Source organism: Nyctereutes procyonoides, unplaced genomic scaffold, assembly GCF_905146905.1.
Source record: "Nyctereutes procyonoides isolate TBG_1078 unplaced genomic scaffold, NYPRO_anot_genome, whole genome shotgun sequence".
NCBI lineage: Eukaryota > Metazoa > Chordata > Mammalia > Carnivora > Canidae > Nyctereutes > Nyctereutes procyonoides.
The window spans coordinates 21689374-21714653 of NW_026575135.1; the positions used below are offsets into that span (position 1 = coordinate 21689374).

A 25280-nucleotide genomic window follows, 5' to 3' on the forward strand; every position below is an offset into this window, starting at 1 on the left:
TGCTTTCCCACCAACACAGCACAAGGGTTTCCATTCCTCCACATTCTCATTGACACTTGTTTTTTATAATAGCCATTGTTAACAGGTAAAAGGTGATGTCTCACTATGGTTTTGATTTGCATTTCCCTGATTAGGGATATTAAGCATCTATTCATCTGCTGGCCATCTGTGGATCTTTAGAAAAATGTCTACTGAGATCCCTTGACCAATTTTTAATTGGATCTTTTTGGTTTGTTTTTGCTATTGAGTTATGGGAATTTTAAAATATATTTTGGACATTAACCCCTTATTAAATACGAGTTGCAAATACTTCTCCCACTCATTAGGTTGCCTTTTTGTTGGTTTCCCTTTGCTATGCAGAAGCGTTCTGGTTTGATGTAGTCCTACTTGTTCATTTTTGCTCTTGGGGTCAGATTAAAAAAATCACCGAGATCAATGTCAAGGAGCTTACTGCCAATATTTCAGGTCTTACCTTCAAGTCTTTAATCCACATTGAGTTAGTTTTTGTGTGGTATAAGATAGTGATCTAATTTTCTCAAAAGCATTTACTGAAAAGACGGTCTTTCTTGTTTTTTTTTAAAGATTTTATTTATCCATGAGAGACACACAGAGAGGCAGACACATTGGCAGAGGGAGAAGGCTCCATGCAGGAAGCCCAATGTGGGACTCGATCCCGGTACCCCAGGATCACGCCCTGAGCCAAAACCAGACGCTCAACTACTGAGCCACCCAGACGTCCCAAGACGGTCTTTTCTTGATTATATATTCTTGCCTCCTTTGCCATAAATTAACTGACCATATATCCATAGGTTTATTTCTAGACTCTCTGTTCTGTTCCATTGATCCAGGTCTGCTTTTATGCCAATACCATACCGTTTTGATTACTGTAGCTTTGTAATACATTTTGAAATCAGGGAGCATGCATGATGCCTCCAGCTTTGTTCTTCCTCAAGACTGTGTTTGCTATTTTAGGGTTCCACACACATTTTAGGATTTTTTTTTTTTTATTTTAAGATTTATTTATTTGGTGGGGGAGAGGGAGAGTCTTAAGCTGACTACATACTGAGCACGGAGCCTGATACAGGGCTTGGTCTCACAACCCTGAGATGAAACCAAAGGTTAGTCACTCAGGCACTTAGGATTGTTTTAAAATATGCCACTGAAATTTTGAGGGATTGCATTGAATCTGTAGGTTGTTTTGAATATTTTAATATTCTAATCCATAAGTATGCAACATCTTTCCATTTGTTTTGTCTTCAATTTCCTTTGTTAATGTCTAAGGGTTTTTAGTGTACAGGTCTTTCACATCTTTGTTTAAATTTATTCCTGGGTATTTTGTCCTTTTTGATGCCATTATAAATGGGACTATTTTCCTAATTTCTCTTTCTGGTAGTTTGAGTATATAGAAATGCAAGAGATTGCTGTATATTGGTTTTGTGTCCTGTAACTTTACTGAATTTATTAGTTCCAAGTTTCTTGGTCTTTAGGGTTTTCTCTATATAATGTCACATTATCTGCAAAGACTGACAGCCTTTTGTTTTTCTTGCCTAATTGCTCTGGCCAGAACTTCCAATACTATGTTAAAATTTGAAATTTGATATTAAAAGCAAAGTGGCCCAAAGAAGTCTGAAACTAAATGCTGAACACTGAGTTGCTGTACTAACTCCTTTTTATGGAGCCCCATGTGGGTAATGGAAGAATCAGAAACAATTTCAAGTATTGCTGCTGTGGAACAAACCACCTCAAAACTTAAGTTCAAACAATAATCCTTTTTCTCATGGTTTCTGTGGATCAGGAATTTAGGAAACGCTCTATTTGGCAGTTCTGACTCAGGGCATCTGATGCAATTGTAGTGACAGTGGCTAGAGCCGGAATAGCAGGAAGTCAGAGCTCTAGGGACTGGCCAGGTATTTGTTTGCTGTTTCAGGATCTCACTGTGTGGGCTGGTTTGGGCTTTCTCACAAATGTGGCTTCAGGGTGATAGAGCTTTTTACTCGGTGGTACAAGGACTACTGGCCTGTGTAGTTTGCATGTTCCAACAAACCAGTTGTGAGCTTGTTGCGTTTTATGGTCTGGCTGTGGAAGTCACCTAACAGTACTTTTGTTAATACTAACTAGTCCCCTTTTGATTGGGGGAATGTCAGATTTTACTGATCTTTTACGACTGCCACATCTACTCTCAAGAAGCCCATCTGGTGTAAGAGGCAAGACAATACCAAAAGGTAAGGTGCCTCAGGTAGAGGGCCATGGGAGCTCACGGAAGGCATTGGTGGAGGTTACCTTTGAGCTGTTCTTAACCTGGCTGGAAGGGCATTAGCAAGGCCCAGAAGTGGCTAAAGGGAAGGAGTGAGCTAAGAGGCCAGAAATGTGAACCAGATCAAAGAATGCCCAATTAAGCAGCTTGGGGGGAGGGGGGAGAGACACGGGCATAAAAGTAATGAAGGCTCCTTTCCCCTACAGATATAATTACCATAGGAAAGATGGTGGATTTTCCTTCTTGCCAATACCTACCCTTCTCCTGAGTGGCATTACAGGAATTTACATCAGTCTCTAACTTAGGAATAATACCAGATAGCTATAAGCAGATTTCTGACTTGGCTTTGCTTGAACCATCACCTAAAATGTGACAGGATGAAGACAGAACACATGTGTTGAAGCCCGAATGAAGCACAATCTAAGTGGTACCTACTGTATATATCAGTATGGTCCAGAACTTGGTGATGGAAATGTTCTCTAACATGTGCTGTGCAGTTGCGATGCTATCTAACCACATGTGGCCATTGAGTGTATGAGATCTAGGCCTAGAAATGTATTTTAAATTTAAATAACAACGTGAGCTTAGTGTATTGACCAGTAAGTCCTAGTTGAAGGATCTGACACTGAAGTACGAACAGTTGCTATGGCTAGCACAGACCCCAACATATGCTGTAGGAATCCAGAGTAATGGGATTAGCCACAAAATAATGCCATCCTGATTCAAGTTTACTGGCTGAATCCGAAGGAATTCTATATCCAGAGAGACCCCTGTTTAAAAATACTATCCAAGACCCTGAAGTAGGGACAGTGAGTGACAAGCACCAGCTGGGAGAAAATGGGTTGATGAGAGGCACAGGTCTATCTCAAGTGGGCAACGAGAGGTTTATTTTTAGCCATGGAACTCCCTTTCTCCAAATGGAGACTCCCTGAGAATCCTACTATAGACTGTGATAACTTGGAGCTCTTTTAGTTCAAGGCAGGGATGGTCAAAAGGCTTAGCCACCTCAGTCCTAGAAATTAACTGGAAATTTCATCATCTCCAACCTGCAGTAGGACTTGAGGTCAGTAATGAAGCTTCATGTTTATTGTTTGAAACAAATTTATTCTGAGAATAATGCACAAAAGTAGAGGTTGAGGCTACCTTTGGGAGGCTTCCCCCCTCTTTTCCTCCCCCTCCTCTCCGCCTGCCAGGGAGAACACAGCTGAAGGAAACATGCAATCACAAACAATGATCAACTCTAAAGACAAAAGGTTTGGTCCAAAAGAACTCAACATAATTAATCCAATTACTGTGAAGAGCTTCACTGAGTAGGATTAAGATATTGCAGATGTAGTGTTTCCACAGGGTGGCTCTTCAGTGCACCAAGGGGGCCTGCTTGAGGGAGATGAGGACAGAGCGCATGCGGGAGACATCTTTGGCCTGCTTGCTGGACTTGGGGTTAAAGTCACACAGCCGGGCCACCCGTTCCCACTCAGTGCCTGGGGACGACTCGTCTATGTCGTTTACAAAGGCTTCTTCTGCTGCCCTGGAAGCAACAACAGAATATGTTGGTTTAATGCAGAACCCCTTGTGAGCTCCCTGGCGGCTGCCTCGTTATAGAATTGACTGCCTCTTCACGCCTGACTTAATGGCATTCTGGTTTTCCAAAGAGTAACAGCCCCTGGCTCAGGTCAGACTTGGGAGCAGGCTCGGGGCCAGTTCTCCTAGGCACGGGGTGCCCGGACTGCTGTGTAAAATGTTGGAATACAGGTGTTTGGTTCAGGGCTCACTCTCTCTCTGTCTCTGTTGGTACAGAGCATTAAAAAAGCAAGTTCTTAGCCAGCTATGCACTGCCTTCATCAACAGGAGCAAAGCAGCAAGCTGGTCAAGAAAGTGAACGGTAGTTTCTGTTGGGCTCTGAGTTTCAAGTGAATTGAGACACTTCTAAAAAGCCCACCGGTCACAGCACGAGAGCCTCTGGATTTATTCCTAAGGCTGGAGAGAAACAGGGCAGATCAAAAGGAGTTCAAGACACAGCTCCCATGCGAGCAGGCACTAGAGACTAAAGCCATTCTGGAAGGGGGTTTGTTGGGACATTCTCCAGTTCAGCTGAAAGTTGACCAATTTCCCTCCAGCCAGGTTCCTTGAGCCCCCCATGGCCCGCTCAGGAAGGGGTGGGCGCCTAGGGGCTGCAGAGCCAATCAGTGTTAGCCGCTCTGTGGTAAGCTGCTGCTCCCACGTTCTTTCTCATCACGGTCAGCCCACCCCCAGTTGGGAACGAACTGGTGGGAGCTACACCCGGAAAGGACAGTGGAAAGAGGAGGAAAGACACACTCTATTCATCTACTCCAACAAGCATCACGGGCAAAGCGAAAGCGATGGAGATGACTGGTCTGTGGGGACGGAGGGGTGGCACTCACAGGGATGGCCGTGGCAAACACTGCTGAAGCCCAGAGCCACTACAACACTGCGACTTCATGGCACACACAGTTAGGGGCAGTGAGAAAGGTTTACTTAACTGTTCTAGGCTGTAGCAAGGATGGTTTATGTTTGTGCTTAAAGGTGAAGAAAAGAAACGAGAGAAACTTTAGGTCAGATATAGAAAATGAGAATGAGCTCAATGCAGATGGGTCAGTAAAGCTAGACATGCCCTTGCCACTCCATCTACACTTGGGAACGTGCAGCTGGCTTTGCTGGGCCACCCTGCTGCCCAGCAAACCCAGACTCGACCTTTCCAGTCTCCATTTCTACTCCAGAGAGAATGTGCAAAAAAAATCAATCCAACACCACCTGTAAGTCCAGCATTTCACAAATCTCATTGCAAATGCATCTGGGGACCCAGGAAACCCCAACTCTGTATTCTAAAGGGAGGAGCATGTCAAGGTCACGGGCCCTACACAGCTCTATGGCCATGAGCCTACCTTCCACCCTGCCCTGCAAGTTGTCCTTCCTTCTACCCTCGTCTCCTTTGTATCAAAATTGAGTCCTAATTTTTGAGGAAAACAGCAGCAAGAATTGTCTCCAAGTCTTCTCTGGCAATACTGTTTTGAAAATAAGAGTCCTTAAGTATTTTTCCAAGAAGATGCAGTTTTCTTTGGGGGGAAAAGCCACAGTGGCCCCTTACCAGACAGCTTTGGCTAGCTCGACTTAAAAAAAAGCTGGGGATTTTTTTGTGCCCAAGTGGGGAGACAGGCATCAGAAGCGGGCTACTAAACCATTTCCAACCTAGAGAAACCATTACAGACCACCCCCCACCATGAGACAACTTCCTCTGCTCCCAAGGGAGAAACAACCAATCCCACATGTTCAAAATAACCACTGTAGAAAATACTGCCCTCACTGGCTCCCAAGCCTGGAGGCAGCAGTGGTGGCAGCAGAGCTTAGAGCCCACCCCAGGCCCAAAGCCTTCCCCAACAAATGACCCACATTTTAAAAGGGAATCTGCTTCCTTCCCTCCAAAATCCTGAATGTGATAAAAGGCTATCAGAGTTAAAGGGAGTCACGCTTCTGCAAGACAATCGATAGATCATATCCCTAACTTTATAACTCTTAGGCAGTCCGCAGAGTGCCAACTGGAAGTAATTTAGAAAGCAAAGAAACTTGTGACATAACAGGAGCATTAACTCTAAACAAAAGGTAGAATCAAAACAGGAAAAGGAATTAGTTTTGCAACATACACATAACCAATCACGTCAGCGAAGGGTTGTTTGTAGAAAGCTTCATCTGCCACCCTAGACAGCAAGAGGTCCAAAAGGCAGGCAAGCAGGCAGGAAAAAAGAGAGAACATTGAGAAGCAGAAACATCTCACATCCATATCAGAGGCTCGACTGTGCTCCGGGAGCTGCTCCCGAGGCTCCGCGCGGCGGAGGGGCCTTCTGGGGACGCTCCTGGGCACGCCCTACCACCTCCTGCCCGGCCTCATCCCAGCACGAGCCAGCACGCCTCAGCACCCACTTCCAGGGAGGCCCTTCCAGAGCTACCGCGTCCATTCCGTCCAGTCCTCAACCCCGACAAGTGAGGGCTCGGCGTGCTCATTGACACTTGCCGCGGAACGGAGCAGGTGGCCTGGGGAGGAAGCCGCCTATCCCAGCCCAGGCGGGCCGACTCGCAAGCCAGCCTGCGGGCACTTTCCACTGGCAGCGCCGCCGCTTCCCAGCTGCCTCGGTCCGCCTCACCAGGCTGGAGCGCTGCGCCCCAGGCCACTTCTATCTTGGGAGTATCTGCCTACTGCTTCCCTACCCTGACTGCATGGGATCAGTTTTCAGCATCCTGGGAACAGAGGTGGATTTCAAAATCCCCAACTTAGAGGAAAAAGCTGCTGGACAGGAGTAGTCTAGAGGAAAGAACTGCAGCCAGGGGTTCTGGCTCCGGCTTCCTGTCTGTCCCTGAATACCCTGGTCCGTCTGCTCAGTCCATGCCAGACCTGATGCTGTCACAAGGGGTAGCCCAGAAACCAGAACTTCACTTAACCCTCGTACACCAATAATGGATCAAAACGGCAGGGCTCGGGGACAGAAAGGAAAGGGGGCATGCTGGGTAGAAGCATTTCTACCCCAGAGGACAGGCGCGCTTAGACCTTGTCACCCCAGGCTGAATCCCTGGGCCCAGCCAGCCCACCCCCTCCACTGTGGGTGAGCAGGAAACCTGCCCCCAGGAGTCTTACCCTGTCCTTTGCCAGGTCAGTTTGGGGCACAGGAGTGGAAGGGACATTTTTAAGGACCATCAATGCCTGCTCATTAACCTAGGCTCGCTCATTTATTTGAAGGAAAATTCTAGTAATTTTATTTCAGTTTATTTTTAAACTCACACATAGCCTTCCTTCTTTCCCATTTTGGCTTATACATAAGTGCTGTTTTGTGGAAATTTAAAGAAAGCAAAAAGAACAGCCTGATTGTAACTCTAAGTGAGTCAGCAGGAAAACAGTTGTTTGTGGGCAAAATGAGTGGGTGGGAAAGGAAAGGCAGGCCACCTTGTAAAGGCATAATCCTTCTAGTGTACACAAAGGGCTAACCCTAATCAGTTTCAACTTGTGCTTGCTTCTACTGGTAGAAAATAAAGGTTGAATGACTCTGGTCAAGACATCACTAAGACAACAAAAGCTTGAAGGCTTTTGCTCCTTTGCAGCTAGCCCCCAGACTAAAGAACTTGTCACTGACAGCATAGCCCCATTACAGACAAATGGAACAAATGGAAAATGATGACAAACATAGGCGGCCTCTCTACCTGTTTGTTCTTCACTCACCAGAGGGGCCTGCAAGCAGCAATCCTCAGGGAAGCCTGTGGGAAACGGGAGGAGGAACGTGGGCCTGACCACAGGGTGCTCAGGAGGCGACACACATAAAGAGCCCCCGGTGGGCATGGAAAAAATGTTTGCCATCACTGAGAATCATGGATTCCCCAAACTTTTGTAAGTCTTGAAAGAGGTGAAAAGTTAGCACCAGAGCTACCTGTAAAAGGGGAAATGTTTCTGTCACGGTTTGGAAGGGAACATGGTCTGGGGTCTCAGGTAAACACTGTTATGACTGGCTCCCATGGAGATTTTTTCCCCCACAAGCTGTCACTAATAACTCATGGCTCTTCTGAAGCGATACTTGGGCCCCAAGTGGGGATAAAAGAAAAGCCAAACTGAGGAGGGACACCAGGCTACAGAGGCCATGAAGGCAAGATGTGTTGACTGTCATCTGCCTACTGCCCAGCACCGTGCCTGGCACACATGTGCTGATTTAGTTCAGGGTACCTAGAAGGCAGGAGGCCTGATGCTATACCCTCATAAAAACAGGCTCTCGCTACCTACCACATTTCTTCTTTCAAACTGCTCTGCCTCCCTCATCTTTGGGGTTCCTTTAAACATCCAGCTGCTGCTAAAGTCATCCAGAGAAAAGGACACATGCCTGAAATGAGCATTCTTCTTTTACTCCTAACATCCCCTATTTACCTACAGACACAGTTTCTTTACATAAATGGGACCTACTCCTTTAGCCCGATGGGATGCTGCTTAGAGTCAAACATGGAGGGGGAGTGGCCAGCAATGTTAAAGTCTCCAGGGGTTGGAAGAAGTCCTCCGCAACGGCTGTAAATGGCTCCTCCTGCCCCTGCCCATGAAGAAAACTTGGAATAAAGTGTCAAAACCATCCCTTCTATCCTGGAACCCTGGTGACGATGACCAGTGTGCTACTAGTTTTACACAGTCAGCCCAAGGCTTCAAGGTTTCTCCGAGGCAAGTGACCTCGTTTTGAAACAGCTCTATATTCTCCATTAATGGCAAGTTTAAGTCTCTTCCCTTCTCTGCAACTTGGAAAGTTCATCCATGAGACCATTCAACCCAAGAAAGGCACTAAAGCTCTAAATCCAAACTGAAGGGACTAACCTGGAGACTGAGCTCCTAAAAACAGGCTTATTTGCTCCAAGGACAGCTGAAGCTGTATATGGAGCCCCTTTCTTCACAGGAGGGATACAGATTAGCAAAACTGGCTTGAAAAAATTTCAGGCATTAGAAGCCTATTCCCAACATAGTCATTTACGTCTGAGAATCTGTACATCAATTTGTTTACGCATCAGGGATCCTGAACAGGGAGGGTCAGCCTGGTTTTACCAAGTACTTCAGGGCAGAATGACTCATGGGCAACTTGGTAGGATAAACAGGGCCTCACACGGTGCTTGCACCAAGTACCCATGTACCCACTCTTCTTCCCTTAGAGATCTGAACTTGTACCTGGGGTAAATCATCTTGAGTGAGCACAGAATAAAGCAGCCTGGACCTGTCAGCACTTCAAACTGATCGCAAGCTCAGGAGAACCCCTGGTAGCTAATGCTACCCTGAGCAACTCAACACCAAGACCAGAGAGCAGTCCTCACCATACTAATCACACACAACTTCACTCAGATCCCAAGAGGCACACCTAGAGAATACATCCCCACAGGACACAAGCTGCAGCCTGCCGTCTAAGGGGCAGCTGACAGAACCAAGGATGGCCAACAAATAGGTAGCTGAAGGCTACCACACAGAACAGTCCAGTTCTGTTCTGCCGTAGCTGCCCTACAATAATTAGCACAGGCTGGCTGGCAAAGCAGTCTGCTCCTTCTTTTCTAGCACATTTCCATCTAAGAGCTGTCAGAGACAAAAGCACTTAAACTCTGAGGGTAGGAACCAAAGGCTCTTTACTGAAAATTACAAATACCCTGGGGCTCAGTCTGGCCTTTCTCTCAACTGAGGTAGTGGAGTGACCACTGAGTGAGAGATGGGCTCTGAATCCAGTAGGGAAGGCCACTGACCTGGCCTTGAGGCCAGCAGCACTGCCTCCATCTTTCTCTGAGCTGCTTCCAAGTGGACTTTAAGCGAGGAATAGTAAAGACCAATGGTGCTGGTCAGTGGGGACAGGAGCACGAACTTGGTTTCTCCCCACAACTACTTAACCTTCAGTAAATAAGCACACTGTGAAGAACATTTTTAAAAAGTCAAATCAAATTTTTCTTAGACACAGAATTACCCAGAAAACCCTTAATTCTGAAGTCACCATGTCTAAACATCCTTGGCTACTTAATTACAAACTGTTTTGTCACCCCTGTTACGGGCCCCTTTTTCTGTTAATGGACCCCTTTGTAAAGCAGCTTTCAGAGGGCAGGGTTATATTTAGGGGATGCAACATGACCAGGTCTATAATCATCTTAGAAGTACTGAGCTCCTGGTATATCCATGAAAGTGGCCCTTCATTTCAGGGTTACATTTCCACTTGTAGATTTGATCCATATTATCTTTCCCTTTTGCTGTTTTATACTATTACAAGCAATATGGATTAACCAAACTCTTAGCTGAAGACCCAAATTCATTACAACTGGGATGACTAAAGGACAGGCTGAATTATGCTCCCAAGACCCAAGAGACTTGCAACCTTTGTTTCAAGTACTTTTTCCCAAAACTTGCAGAAGACATTTCACACTAGAAGAGGCAGCATGTGAGAACTCTACTGGCTGTTAGAAATGAATGGGATTCAATCTTGGAAAGCAAGCAGTGCTAGCAGCACCACAGACTAACCTGTTGTTTGCTTTTGTTTTCTGTAGCTGCTCGTCCTGCCTCGCATACCATTCTTCTAGCTCCTTTATGGCTTTTTCTTTCCACTCTGCTTCTTGCTTCCGAGAATTGGCATCTTTGAAAGGAAGGAAAATAATACAAATGAGGCAAAACACAAACTAAAGTTTGCTTCATCAATTTCTTGTGGTCTTATTAAGCTTATGGTGTGTGCAAGTTTGTGTCCGTGTGTGCTGGAGAGACAGGTCAGGAGGGAAGACAAAATTCTATTTTCCCTATTTGTACATCCAGTCTCTGAGTCTAGTGATTCTGTCTGAGGTGTTTCACATTTTCTTCCAGTCCACTGACCTCTTAGTGGATTCACTAGTTTTATGGTTTCTTTTGAGAGCAGGGGAGGGTGGGATACATAGAAAAAAGCCTTTGGGGGCTCCAACTGGAGAAAAAGCAATTATAGAGGGTTTTTTTTGTTTAAGATTTGAGAAAGAGCGTGCATGCACACACATGAGCATGGCGGTGGCGGAGGCAGAAGGGGGGGAGAGAGGAAAGTCTCAAGCAGACTGTGCTGAGTGCAGAGCCCAACGAGGGGCTCAATCCCAGGACCCTGAGATCACCACCTGAGCTGAAATCAAGAGTCAGGTGCTCAACCAACTATACTACCCAGGTGCCCCAGGATGATTCTTTAATAATGCTAATATTAGTTCAGGGTGGACCACTGATACTAATCTATTAGATAATCTTACAAAATCTTCTCATAAACTAGATTTAACACCCCAACTCTGATAATCAATGGTTTTGTAAAACACAAGGTGGCACTCTCTTAACTAAAAATCTTGTAGAAGCATTTCTACGAAGCAGAGAGTTGTTGTTGAAATTACCCAAGGCAGAAATGATTCAGGAACCAGGGAAGAGTAGAATATAGATGTTAAGAGGTGAGAAGGACCACAAAACATCTATTCCTGCTTAGAATGCAGTGAGTTTGTGGCAGAACTGAGCCCAACCTATAACTAGCTAGCATCCTTGGAGAGAGTAGGAAGCAGTGGTGGTGGTGGCAAGTAATCACTCAAAGGGAAGAAATTAAGTACTCTGGGGGCATCTTTAAGGCTTCTGCAAGAAAGTCTTAACAGTAACCTGCAGAAGGCGGTGTCTAACTACTAGAAATAGCTTGCTAGCAGCTAGAAACTCCCCCAAAGTTTCAGATTGCAAAGAACTGGTTATTTATTAGAAGGTGATACCAGATTTTTTTTTTTTTTTGAGAGCAAAATGCAGGGGTTGGGGGGTGAGGGAGATTCTGAGGCTCCAAGCCCAGCGTGGAGCCTGACATGAGGCTCAATCTCAAAACCCTGAGATCATGACCCAAGCCACCCAGGCACCCCACTCAGAATTCTTTTATTCAGATTTCCACTGATGACTCAAGTTTATACAGGAGACTTTTTTTTTTTTCCTGCATCCTGGTGATCACATTTATTGAAAGAGTTGGAAAAAAAATTAAAATACCCTTTAGCTTAAGAATTTTTGAGTTAGGGCAGCCGGGTGGCTCAGTGGTTTAGCGCCGCCTTCAGTCCAGGGTGTGATCCTGGAGACCCGGGATTGAGTCCCATGTCGGGCTCCCAGCATGGAGCCTGCTTCTCCCTCTGCTTGTGTCTCTGCCTCTCTCTCTCTCTCCATGAATAAACAAATAAATAAATCTTTAAAAAAATAAATTAAAAAAAAAAGAATTTTTGAGTTATCTGCAAATCAACTCATTTCAGGAGTGGAAGAATCCTTGGTCATTTCTTAATATCAAAATGAATGCAGGTTTCTCTTTTGGATGTCTTCTACATTGAAAGAGGCAATCATACAAAATCTATATTCCATACACGATAAATTCTTTGTTTCAGCCAACTGTTAATGGAGGAGCAACTAGGACAACACCATCTCCCCGGACAAAAAGCATCGGAATATTCCGTTTTGTGGATTTATATATCTCTTCATATGTTTCTTCAACAATTTCTATAGTAGTCACAGTTTCTTCCACAACTCCCAATATCATATTTAAATGTTGATCATATGCATGTAATCTGCCTCGAATCTCTCGGTCATTTCTCATTTTCACATAAATTTGCTCATCCAGGCTGAGCCTGATGAGATCCAGGGGCTTTTCTACGGTGTTGATAGTTTGTTGCTGGTCCACGTTGTCCACTGTCTTTCAAACCCTGCCTATACAGGAGACTTCTGATACATGTCTACGGCATCAAACAGAAGAGATGGAGGGAGCTGTGATGCAGTGGGAGGTGCTGTGGGCTGGCAGTGCATAGGGACAAGAAACTGAAGAACACCAAGGTTAAAATCTTCTTTTCAAGAGTAGTGAAATCACTTCTGAAACATTACTTTTTGATTGGTATTTCCCATCTGTGTAGTCTAATGATTTTTTTAAGTTTTAATATACTGGGAACAAAATTGCATAGAAATTTATCTTTGAAAAACTAAATAAAAATTTTAACCATCTGCACAGATTGTAGTTACTGCATAAAACCATCCTTTAAATTGTCTTCTTGAAAGACAAAAGCTTTATAAAAGCTTTTTGAAAAGTGATACTGGTAATAAGAATTTGTTATTTATTCTTGGGATGCCTTGGTGGCTCAGTCAGTTAAGCACCTGCTTTTGACTCAGGTCATGATCTCTGGGTCCTGGGATCTAGCTTCCTGCTTGGCAGAGAGTCTGTTTCTCCCTCTCCCACTGCCCCTCCCCCGCTTGTGCTCTCTGCCAAATAAAATCTTAAAAAAAAAAAAATTTAGAATTCTTAAATGTTTAGCTCAATAGGACCAAGATCCAAACCACAATACAACCTCTGCATCTGGGCAGAAGGAGGAGGAGGGAAGGATGAGCCCCTTTAAAGAGCAGGGCACATGGACAGCTGTCTTTTCTGGCAATCCTTATAACTGTTCGTGGAAAAGAGAACTATGTGAGAACGCAGTCACCAGCTAAGCTGAAAACCACACATACGGGTTCTCTATTTTTAGTATCTTGTGCCTTCTCACAGTTCTTGCAAAGAAAAAAACAAAACTGAAGAAACACCTAGTTCACAGACCAATTTAATTCAATTGCAAAGCCAAATGTTTGACTTCCTTTAAAAAAGCTTTTTGAGTTAAGAAAACACTTCATGAAATATTCCCAAAGTGCCCAATCTGATAATCGAAAAAAAAAAATAGATTGCAATTTTTCCAGACACCAAAGTGTACTCTTTCCATGGAGAAGACAACTTTGCTAAACCATGGGAAAGAGAAAAAAGTTGGGCTTGGTAACAGGACAAATACTTGTACTAGTGAAGTCTTGCCTCTCAGCCCACTCAGAAGAGACACATGAAAAACAAGCAAGGACTAAAGCTGCTAGCACCATGAAGACAATTTTCATCTTTTTAAAGCTGCTCTCCAATACAGTAGCTACAAGCCACATGTGGCTGTTTATTAAATTAAAAATTCAGTTTCTCCATCCTACCAGGCACATTTCAAGTGCTTACCAGCCACATGTAGCTAGTGGTTACCAGACAGAACAGGTATCTTTTGTTATTTCCATCAAAGAAAGGACTACTGGATAGTACCATAAAGGTCCAAATAGGAGTGTGCCCATTTTTCTGAAAGCCACAGAGACCAGGTTGGAAAGAGAACAGATTTGGCACTAACTGGGTCACACTTCTAAGTGTCCATTACCCCACATGAAAAACAAGCAATTAAGTTTTTACTAATTCAGTGGTTCTCAAGAAGGAATAATAATACTGACATTGTAAGTACACAGAAAAATATAATTATTTCTAGATATACGTTAAAATATTAGGCATGAAATACAGGATGTATCTGAAAGTGGATCAGAAATGTGTGTGTATAAAACATACACACATATATACTTCATTTACATAAAGATAACCCAATATGGCAAAATGTTAATTACTGAACCCAGGGGGTGCACACAAGTTCATTTTACTCTTCTTTCAACTATTTGGTGTTTGAAATTTTATTAACTAATCTCTATATCCAACGTGAGGCTCAAACTCATGACGCCAAGATTAAAAGTTGCATGCTCTACTGACTTGAGCCAGCCAGGCACCCCGTGCTTGCAATTTTAATAAAAAGTTGAGAAAAGAATACCCCATGGCTTTATCTCCAAATTGTGCCATACCTCTGCAACCCACCTATGTACAGATACCAAGTCTTCTGGTCTTGACCAAAAGCAACAATCCATATACACAGTTCCTCCCCAAAGGCCAGGCTAGCTGGCACTGACCTGGGGCTTGGCCCACCTGGTGGGACAGTGTACACTAAACGCAATGTGGCTGAAGGGATGGGTGGGTATGGATTATGAAGTGGGGCAGATGTAAGCTGAATTCTGACTCTAGCATTTCTTAGCTGTGTGATTCAAAAACTTATTCTAGGATTCTCACTCTCCTCACCCACAGAAACAGAAGAACTTAGCTTCCAGGTATATTAGAGTGGGAAAACCATATTGTACATGTTTTCTAACATACTTCACATTTCCTTCTTAAAGCATTAACTTAAATTCAGCCTAGAAATGATAAATGGATTTTGAAGTCTTTCAACAGAGACCTTCAAGTTTATACAAGCTCTCATAAATACTATCTCAGACCACCCCTGGAGTTGCTAACACTGATCCTACCCCACAGATGAAGAAACAGACTCTGCGAGGTTTGAAGCACCAAGTGCCCACAGCTGGGAAGAGTCAAGGCTGGGCTTTGAACCTAGTCTTTCACTTCAAGCTCAGGACTCTCCACAGCCCGGTCTGCTCCTCCTGAGAGAATGCACTCAGTGGGGGCTCTTGGAGCTGCCCTAATCCTTACAAAATGGCCTGTGATCAAGCATCTCCCTGTGCACAGCCTTGTGACTCTCAGGCTAAGGAAGAGACCTTCCTAAAAACTAGATAAGGACATTAGCCAATTTCAGTTAAAAAGGGCTAAGAGTCAAGGTCAACTATTCCACTGAAAACAGACACCCAAAGACAGAAAAGGATTCCTTACCAAGGGCTTCCAAGCGTTCCGTTTGCTCTTCTCTCCATTTACGGATACTTTCAGGCTCTGACTGCAATCGATCCACTTGTGAAATAGCTGCGTAACTGTCTGTTGGACCATTACTCTCCTTAACACAAAACACAATTGTGTTCTATCAGCACCAAGCACACCTTCCCGAAACGTACCTCACCCCTGATAGAATAGCCCTGGTTAGGCACAGCACTGATGGCTGCTGTCAAATGTTGAAGGATTACTTTAAAATCAGCAGCACAACCCTACATGCTCACAGGGAGCTCTCAACACTACTGCACACAATCCTTACAATCCACAGGGGAGGCAGAGTAGTTATGACCACACCTGTTAATGAATGGGACGGCAGTGGGAGAGGAAAGCCGGGGAGGTGGGTAACAGACTTATTAGGAAAAAGTGTTTTCCCACACAGCTTATGTGGGATCTTCACAATAAAAAAAGGTAAATACACTGCACAGCAAAGCCTAGGACCTAAAACTTCAAAATGCTATTATACAATGCAGGAAAAAGATCACTTAATACCATCTAACCAAACTATGTGAATTCTGGGTAAAACAGAGTCCAAAAGAAAATGCGCAGTCACTGGTCACACCAAGGAAAAGAATAAAAAGGCAAGCATACAGGGTCACAGGTGTGTCTGTGGGGGGGGGGGGGGCAGGGGACAGATTCTTCTTTATAGTGGGTAAGGTCTGACAGCTTATAAATTGATAAAACTCAAATACACTTTTATCTTTAGAAAATTTTTCACCTGCTGAACTAGGATATAAATTCCAGGGTAACCTAATCAGACTATAAAAAGATGGAAGAATTACTGAAAGTATTAGTAACTAACTTAACACTTTCGATGTGTCAAGCACATAAAAGCTTTATTTCCCAAGCAACCTGTCAAGTTTGTATTCCCATTTCACGTCTGGGGGACTAATCTGAGGCATCGAGAAAAGGACATGTCCAGTTCACAGCTAGTAGGAGGTAGAGCCTGGATCTGAACCCCAATCTGTCTCCCTCTAACCAGGCACTGGAAACTAGAGTCCAGGCCAGCTGTCTGTTTTAATAATTAAATTTTTACCAGAACGCAGCCATGTCCATTCGTTTCTATACTATCTAGAGATGCTTTCACATTACAGCAAGAGTAGTTGGACACAGACCTTATGACAAAGGTTAAAATGTTTACTACCTGTACTTCACGAAAAAGTCAGTCCATCCTTGTTTTAAACCAATTAGACGAACATCCTTCTTGCCAGTTAACCGGTTGAGGGAAGGGCAGAAACCCAAGCATAAGCAAAGCATCGTGGGATTTCCCCAGGCTATAATGACTACGTCCAGTGCGTCCAGAAGGAAATGCGGGATTTTTGTTAGGTGGTTGGGACAAGAGGAGAAGCCTCCATCTTGTTCTAGATAATACGACATGCACATGCGAAGCCCAGAAGTGCTGCAGCCATTCAACTACCATAAAAAAAGCTTGAGCACAAAAATGCACATTCAGCAAGCAGAGCCAGAGTCCTAGGGGAATGGAATCCGCGTCCTGGTCTTAGGACACTTCAGTTATACAAACTGGTAAGACTTTTCTGGGTTTAAGCTGATCTGAGCTGGGCTAGCAACTCAACGCTTAGTGATACAGAGGGAAAATAATGGCAAGTCACCAAAAATTCCAGCCCTCCTTACCCCTCCTCCCCCTGCCCCATATAATTTCAAAGGTTCAAATGCTGGCCCCACCACATACCAGCTTTGTTACTTTTAGACTACTTTGTGCCTCAGTTTCTTCATGTGTAAAACAGGAACAAAAGTACAGGTCCCCCAGGCTGTTGAGAGAATTAAGTAGAACAGTGCCTGACACGCTACATGGCACATAGAGTTTAACTTAGTCACTGTTCTCATCATCACCATGAAGGCTCATTTCTTGAGAATAAAACTGGTAACACTAGGGCCGGGCAGTAGTATTTTAAAAGCAATGATCAATGTCACTTCTCTTCAAATCCTTCCATTTTAGCAGGTAACATACCTAATGCTAATACATCTAGGGAAGTCAAAGGAGTGGGGTCCTTTCTAGGTCAGTCAATTCAATTCAAATCACAGGAAAGGAGGACTCAACCACTATCTTCTAATGTAATCAGAGTACTCTGTACCTGGTAGTACTCGCCATTCATCACTCCATCCACAGCATCTGCAAGACACAAAATTTCAGTCTGTCAGTCAGGGCTAGTCAAATGCTGGCCCAGAGCATTACAGAGAATACAGTACTATCTGCTGTAGGTACTGTAAGTTAGAGCAATGCTGTCCCCGCGCTGGGCACTAGACGGAACCCTGAACCACTTCCTGTTTAATGAAACCAAGATGTGCTTATACACAAATCACTTCACCAAAGTATGGACAAACCTGTACCAAGGCCCTAGTTCAAAAGCTTTTGGTCTCCCTAGAGAGAAAACACATGGATGCCTGTCAGAAGAATCTCATAGAGCAAGTATTTCTCTCTGAAAGTTCTGGAGAAGGCAAAGGGAAAGTGGGGTCTGAAATCATTCAGTAAGCGGGGACATGCAGCTTCATGTTTAAACTGAGATGCTTTCTCAGGAGTCAGGACTCTCCATCCTGTGCCTGGAGACCTGAGGGTCTACAGTTAAGACTTCTTGAGCTAATTCCTCTAGAGCCCTTGGAATTAGTCTGGGATAGTAAAATTTGGGCATACCAAATTTGGTATTTTCAAGCATGTAAGTTACAAAAAAAAAAAAAAAAAAAAAACAAACACAAACCAGCGTGGGATACAATCCCATCTTACCGGCACAATTAATTCATGAGCTAAAAGGCCACCTGAAAAATATGGAAAAGGTCTTTTTAAGTAAGACCTGGAGACCATCAATCCATATAGTACAAAATGGTAGTCCACAGGCTAAACATATTTAAAACACAGACTTTTAAGTCAGAAAATTTCACAAATTCAGGATGTCCAGGTTTATGGGTGAGGGCAGGCAGACAGATCTGGCAATCCTGGGCCTGTATGAAAGGAGGGCAGCCTTTATATATAACATGCTCTGGTCTATCTGCTAGGACCCCAGTCTGTCTCTTTTTTTTTTTTTTTTTTTTTTAAGACCCATTCCATATCTCACTAATTCAGTTACCCGACTGGCCTGGTAGGTAGACGTCATAACTTCTGCCCTGACCTACAAGCTGTCACAAAGAGGCAGTACGTACAGGGCTTCACACCACCCCTCCAGGGTGGCTGCTCCGCCTTCCTTCAAAAGCCTTGATACAGGCACCATAAAGATTTAGCTTCTGCTTACACATTCTGTACTCTAGATCTGCTGACTAATCCATATTTACTACCTACTACGCAGGACTTCCATTATTTTATCCAAATATTTTCAAACTACAATGACCATCTTATTGCTTGGGGGTGGGATATGGAAGATGAGAGAAGATGCACCTAAAAAGACACAAGAACCCATGTAGAAAAAGGGATGTCAAGCAAGCAGTTAGTGTAGGCCACCATCATAAGGCCCGCAGAAGGTAGTATATGGAAACATCACAACTTTCCTGAAAGCCTGGGGTGGGGTACTCTCAGCCTCCCTCTGTATTAGGGATTTCTAATAGACCAGACCTCTGCTCTGGTCTTTTTGATTCCTAACTAAACCCAACTCAAACTGCCTACTTTCCAAACCAACCCTAACATGTTATCCATTCTTTTGGTTCTCTTGCTTCTCCCAATTACTCCACTCTTGGCTTTGGGAGTATTGAAAACTTTTTAGATCATTTCCCCTCCATGCCCCTGTGATACTAAAACATTGTTTAAAAAAAAAGGAGGGGATAGATAGAAGAAAATGCCACATAATCTCACTGCTCAGCCCGTTGGCTTCTACCCTTTATGTAATGCACATACATAAAATTTCTTTCAGCAACACTGGACTCCTACAACATATGCTTTTTAGTAATTCATTCCCCTATGTCCTTAAATTCTCAATTTTTTTAGCACGAAAATATCTACTACTGTTTCCAATGTGCCAGTGTCTACCACTTTATATACATTAAGTTTTAATCCTCACAATAAGCCTAGATGTAGCAGCACTTCACAAATAACCTTCAAGTGTGTATAGGTTTCCCTGAAAGATGAATAAGGTGTTCCTGAAGGGGCGGATAATTAATGACAGCATTTTCTCTTAAATTTTTTAAGATATAAGAAAAATATTAAATGCACGTGTTACGAGATGATCAGCCTTTACAAAGTGGTGCAATACCTGAACAGGCCAGGCAGTCAGAGGCTTGATCCTCTGATGATCAGCCATGTGAATGCAAACAGCAGAACCTAAGCATTTACCAGCCTGTATCAGTTCTGATCTAGGTGTCAACTGCTGGTTGTATTTCTTATTTCAACATATTTCTCATACTTCTCTTAATTTCACTGTTGTGTATACTTTATAGTATAGTATACTTTATACTATAGTATATAGTACAAAAATGAGTGTCTTATAGTTTTGTCAGTGGTTTTTTTTTTTTTTTTTTTTTACTAATTTAAGCTGTGTGCCACTCACCTACATAATTTTTAAAGTATTCTATTAAGTTTTACAAATATGAAGCTTGTCCTCAAAACTAATAAAAGTATTTGGGGGGTGGGTATTCAATTGCTCCTCAGTAACAAATTCCTTGATGCAGAATTGCTAGCATAGACCATACCCAATGGGCAGCACCCAGAGTGGCCTAGCAGTGGAATTACATGGTGAGACCATGCTGGTCACCCTGAAGACCCTCCAGCAGCCAACCTTCAAGACAGAGAATTCCTGGGTCACAGGATATACATTTTAAAAACTTCTAATCATGACCACCTGCCTCCGTTTATATTACCATCCTTCGCACATGACTGCCCCATTTCTTAGACTCAATGATACTAAAGGCGGAGTTTTGGATTTTTAAATTTTTTGCTAAGTTGATAGCAGGGGAAAAAAAAAAAGATAGCTTTTGTCACACTGATCTTATTTCTTGTGAGGTAATCATGTAGCTGACATTTGGTTTTCTTCATTACCGAATTGTCTTGAGTTTTGGCCATTTTTCTGCTTTTGATCTCTAAGTATTCACTTTGTATTATTTGTCCTCTCATATTACAAATATTCCCTCCATTGTCATTTTATATGATTTATAGTATTTAACACCTAGAGCTACTTAAATTGTATATTGGCAGGGGGTGCCTGGGAGGCTCAGTGGTTTGGTGCCTTTGGCCCAGGGAGTGATCCTAGAGTCCAGTCCCAGGATGGAGTCCCACATCAGGCTCCCTGCATGGAGCCTGCTTCTCCCTCTGCCTGTGTCTCTGCCTCTCTCTGTGTCTCTCATGAATAAATAAATAAAATCTTTAAAAAAAATTGTATATGGGCATAATTTTTTCCTTTAGGATTTCTGTATCTGCTTTTATGCTCAAAGACTTTCCTGCTCTTAGTCACTTTTCTTTTGGTACTAAAAAGACAAAAATGTCTCTCTTTAATCCACTTGGTATTTTTATGTCAGACAGAAAGAGTGAGATAATTTTGACTCCTGGAGCTTACAATGGCTAGTGTGGCCAGTCCTTGGCCTAAATTCTGGTTAATATATTACATTTCACACACCAACTATCCAGTTAATATATTCCAGCCCAGGGCCATTCCAATAGGGAAGACTTTGATCACTACTCCATACACAAAACTAGAATTCTCATCCCATACTTCCTCCTAAATCGCGTGTTGCCTGTCCTTTAGAATTGAAAACTCATCCAAACCCCCAGCAAGTGCTTTGAGCTCTTCTTAGTTACTGTGGTGACATTCAACTGGCCTAAGTCAAAGAACTACCTGTTGCTACAAAAATATGCAGAAAGATATCAAAGGCCCTGATTTATGAGGACAGCTAAGCTAAGAAACCAGATGCCCCCAAAGGAAACTTTGTAGGGCATCTCAGGAACTCCAGGGAGAAACAAGGGCCAGTATAAGTTTCCAGAAAAGACAGATAATTTGTCCCAAACCTACCCACGACTTCCCATGGTGCCCATCCACTGAAGTCAAGCACATGTGGGTTGAATTACAGTGGAGACATGTATTAGCTTGCTACCTTCGGAACACTGCTTAAGTTCCATGATGATTCCTTATCTGAAATAGGACGCCACTACCTAGCCTGCAGTTACTGCACGGATCTGAAGCTACAGAGAACCAGCATTCATTAAGCGTGCAGTACTACAAACTATCACGTGTGCAATTTCCCTGAACTTCCCTCGACCACTGCTACCAAGAAAATTCATCTCCTCTTCCAGAAAGCTTTAATTCATTTGCCTTTCTTCCTCCTCCTCCAAGGAGAGACTTGTCAGAAACAAATGGTGCCTCACTGCCACACTCACAGCAGCTCCTTAGTCACCTTTTTTCCTCCTCCCTCCTCAGCCCTCAAAATTGAGGGCTTTTCAACAGCTCTAGACTCATGCTGCTGCTTCTTTCCTCACCACTTGCTCTTCTTCAATATTTGAGCCACTTCACTCTGCTGGTCACCCCCCCACTTCTAAACTACCTCTTCTCCAGGTTTCCTAACAACTGAAGGAGTCCTCCAAGGCTCAGGCCTTCTGGTTTCTTTCTTTTTTTTTTTAATTTTTTTTTAAAATTTATTTATTTATGATAGTCACACACACAGAGAGAGAGGCAGAGACACAGGCAGAGGGAGAAGCAGGCTCCATGCACCGGGAGCCCGATATGGGACTCGATCCTGGGTCTCCAGGATCGCGCCCTGAGCCAAAGGCAGGCGCCAAACCGCTGCGCCACCCAGGGATCCCAGGCCTTCTGGTTTCTGCCTGCTATCATCCTTCCTGGGAGTTTCCCCAGAGCCGGGAAGAGTTTAGCTATGTTCCTCTTTATCCTCAATCTGTTAAGAGCCTCCTGCTGATGTAGCTCTGGTAGAGTAACACATCAGATACAGGGCTCCCTCCTAAAATCGGTTTCCTCAGCACACCCCAAAGCCTATAGGCTTTATAATGCCTCCCTCCCCCTACTCCCAAGGAATGAGTATAGTCAGGTACTGTGGCAGTGATATACCCAGTACTGCGTGTATGCATTTTTCAGGTACTAATGTAATCCTAGCAACCTTGTGTGGTATAGATCTGTACATTTTACAGGCGAAAAATCTAAGGCAATGCAGTGGTGGTTACCTAATTGCCTGAGACCACAAAGTTAAAAATCACACTCAAGCAGTTTAGGTAGCACAGAATCTCAACCACTAGCATGCCTCTTTCAAAGGAAAGAAAAGTGTCCAACTAGTTCTCTACTCCCCGAAGGAAGTGCTGACCATTGCACTACTGCCGACCTCAACAACACTGTCAGAGGTCTGGCTTCAAATCACTAAATGCTTAGTTCACTAAGAAAGTCCTTCCTAGAAACTAAGTCAGCAATCATCCCTTCCTTCCCTTTGCTAAAAGCTTAATGCACAAGAAACCTGTGTGTCCATATCTACCCTCTCCCTTTTATCTCTCCAAACTGCCGTCATCAAGATTTGTCTCTACAGGACTCTTGGCCCTGGTATTTTTGTTCATGCCTTTGTGAGTATCTACTATGTGCTAGGGATACAACTGTAAGCAAGAGTAACGTTGTCCTTGAATCGGAACAGTTTTCTAGGTACAGGTCCAGATTCTCCCAACTCCGTCCTACCCAAGACAGCCACACTGCCTTTCAGAAATGACAGTCTGTTGTACCATGTTACCCCTGCTGAAACAACTGCACCAGAATATGGTACGGTCTACGGGTAGGGAAACTGAGGGCATAGCTCGTAATTTGCCTTTTCTTAAGCAAGTCATTTCTCTGCAGGGCTCAAGTTTTCTTTTATTAAATGAGGAGTAGTAAACTAAGGATATAAGAAGTTAATTTTTAGGATTCTCAGGCAAATGTTAATAAACACCACCCTACAACAAAAACCCTACTAAACCTAACTTCATCTCCCAGCCACAGCTCAGGTCACTCCAACCTGCCTGCTGTAATTCACATTTACAGGTGTATTCTCGTGTAAGTTCTTATTCGGGGGCTGATTCGCTTAGGAGGTAACATGGTGCAGTATAAAAACTCAGAGGCTGGGGATCCCTGGGTGGCTCAGCGGTTTAGCGCCTGCCTTTGGCCCAGGGCGCGATCCTGGAGTCCCGGGATCGAGTCCCATATCGGGCTCCCGGCATGGAGCCTGCTTCTTTTTTTACATTTTTTTTAATTTTTATTTATTTATGATAGTCACACACAGAGAGAGAGAGAGAGAGAGAGAGAGGCAGAGACATAGGCAGAGGGAGAAGCAGGCTCCATGCACCGAGAGCCCGATGTGGGATTCGATCCCGGGTCTCCAGGATCGCGCCCTGGGCCAAAGGCAGGCGCTAAACCGCTGCGCCACCCAGGGATCCCGGAGCCTGCTTCTCCCTCCTCCTGTGTCTCTGCCTCTCTCTCTATGTCTAAAATAAATGAATGAATAAATGAATAAATGAATAAATAAACCTCAGAGGCTTCAAATGAACAGTCTCCTTACCCCTACACACAAAAATGGTTCCACCTGACTGGCACAGTAATTTGAAATTTGAGTCTGCTTTCACAGAGCACAACTCCAGTGCACCAAAACCTCAGGCTCCAGCACTCCATAGTGTCTCATTCCCAGCAGGCTTCTCTCATTTATGTCATCTGCCTGGCTCCTTAAGGTTTGAGGTTAGAGTAATATAAACATTCCTATCAGTCCCACCAGTACCCTTTTCTCCTTTAATTTGAATAGTTTAAGTAAATGAAAATCCAGGTCTCATTAACATCCTACTTCCTCATACAACTGAAAAGGTCTCTTCCACTCCTCTTTTCTTCCCACCGTAATTCCAAGCATCACACAAAGGTAAGGCATTCAAAGGTCAAACCCGCATCCTATTGCTATTTTTTTTTGTCTTTGCTTGAGTTTGGCTGGGAAAAGGCCACGCCACATTCTCTATTCACCTTATGGAAGACCAGTCCAGGCTAATCTTAAATTCTGCTTAGGTAACACTGCCCTACCAAAGCTGTTCCCAGAGGAAGTAGAGCTCCAGAAATACCGGCCATAATCCGATCGACAAAAGGTAAAACTCTCACCCTTCTTTGGCTGGAGTTTTTTCGTCCAGGGTTAGATCACCTTTCGAGTTCACTATTCACGCCTCCTTCCCTCCCCATAATCCAACATTCTGCACACCTGAAGTGCTTAGATGCTGATTTGCGCTTTTTTTGTTTGTACATCTCTCAAAAACGATACTACTATTCTCATTCTTTCTGCTCTCCTTTCCTAATAACTAGTTCCGTGCCGGGCTCAGGCTCGCCTTTAAGTCTGGCCAAACTGCGCCAATGCGGCTGTTTCAAAGCCCCAGGCTCAAAGCACAGCAAGTGCTCATTGAAAAGTTCCTGAACTGAATGGGCTTCTTCGAGCTCTTCAGCCGGACTGTCACCCAATTTTTCTTTGCTTTCTCGCTCTGCCCCGTCCGGGAGCAAACATACTCCTACCACTGAGCAGGCTCCCCGAACCTAGGTTTCTGCTATGACTGGGCCGGGGTCTCGCTTCCTGTTTGCACCCTTCCTTAATCTCCCGGTTCAGCAAGAACCAAGAACCAAGAGTTACAGAGAGCGCTCAGACCCACTCAGGGCCCATTCTATACAAGTCCTCCCGCCCCAAACGCGGCCGCACTCTCACCCGGAACCCCCGGCGGCTCGCCGTGCGGCTGGGGCCCGGGGGCACCGCCGTCCAGGATGGCGAAGGCCTCGTCGTTCTCGATGCCCGCAATCTCGCTCTCCTGCTGCGCCAAGAAGGCCGCGGCCGGGTCTTCTTCGCCGGCACCGGCCACCCCGTTCCCCAGCGCGGGGCCGCCAGGAGCGCTGGCGGGAGCGCCGAACGGATCTAGTTCAGCCATGGCCGGCAGTTCAACGGCACGGACACCGACGTTGAGAGACAAGCCAACCGACCCACCAACACCGCGCCCCGCAGCGGCAGCTGTGGCGGCGACCGCGATCCGACGACAAGCGGGAGGGAGAAGGCGG

General features: G+C 44.4%; 2 protein-coding genes across 3 annotated transcripts; both read right to left on the reverse strand.

The window, feature by feature from the left end:
- Nucleotides 1-3337: 3337 nt before the first annotated feature.
- Nucleotides 3338-25280, reverse strand: CLTA (clathrin light chain A). Of its 2 annotated transcripts, XM_055302263.1 has the most exons (7): nt 24937-25280; nt 17412-17449; nt 15268-15385; nt 10269-10380; nt 5914-5967; nt 4756-4791; nt 3338-3782 (listed from the first exon to the last, which is right to left on the reverse strand). In XM_055302263.1, exons 1-7 carry the CDS (start codon nt 25151-25153, stop codon nt 3611-3613), a joined length of 747 nt encoding a protein of 248 aa, XP_055158238.1. In that variant the 5' UTR covers nt 25154-25280; the 3' UTR covers nt 3338-3610. The 2 variants fall into 2 exon arrangements, with proteins under 2 accessions (XP_055158238.1, XP_055158239.1); XM_055302264.1 differs by lacking the exons at nt 4756-4791; nt 5914-5967.
- Nucleotides 11775-13767, reverse strand: LOC129494923 (U6 snRNA-associated Sm-like protein LSm3). The gene is made up of 2 exons (XM_055302187.1): nt 13759-13767; nt 11775-12444 (listed from the first exon to the last, which is right to left on the reverse strand). The coding sequence occupies exons 1-2, from the start codon at nt 13765-13767 to the stop codon at nt 12136-12138; spliced, it is 318 nt and encodes a 105-aa protein (XP_055158162.1). The 3' UTR covers nt 11775-12135.

Bases quoted from the DNA above. Each gene is read 5' to 3' on its own strand.
- CLTA (XM_055302263.1), bottom strand. From the start codon at position 25,153: ATGGCTGAACTAGATCCGTTCGGCGCTCCCGCCAGCGCTCCTGGCGGC. The intron at 5,968-10,268 runs GTTAGTCTGTGG...CTTGCTGTCTAG, and splicing joins AAAACAAAAGCAAACAACAG to GGTGGCAGATGAAGCTTTCT. The intron at 4,792-5,913 runs GTATGTTGCAAA...TTCACCTTTAAG, and splicing joins GCTGACGTGATTGGTTATGT to CACAAACATAAACCATCCTT.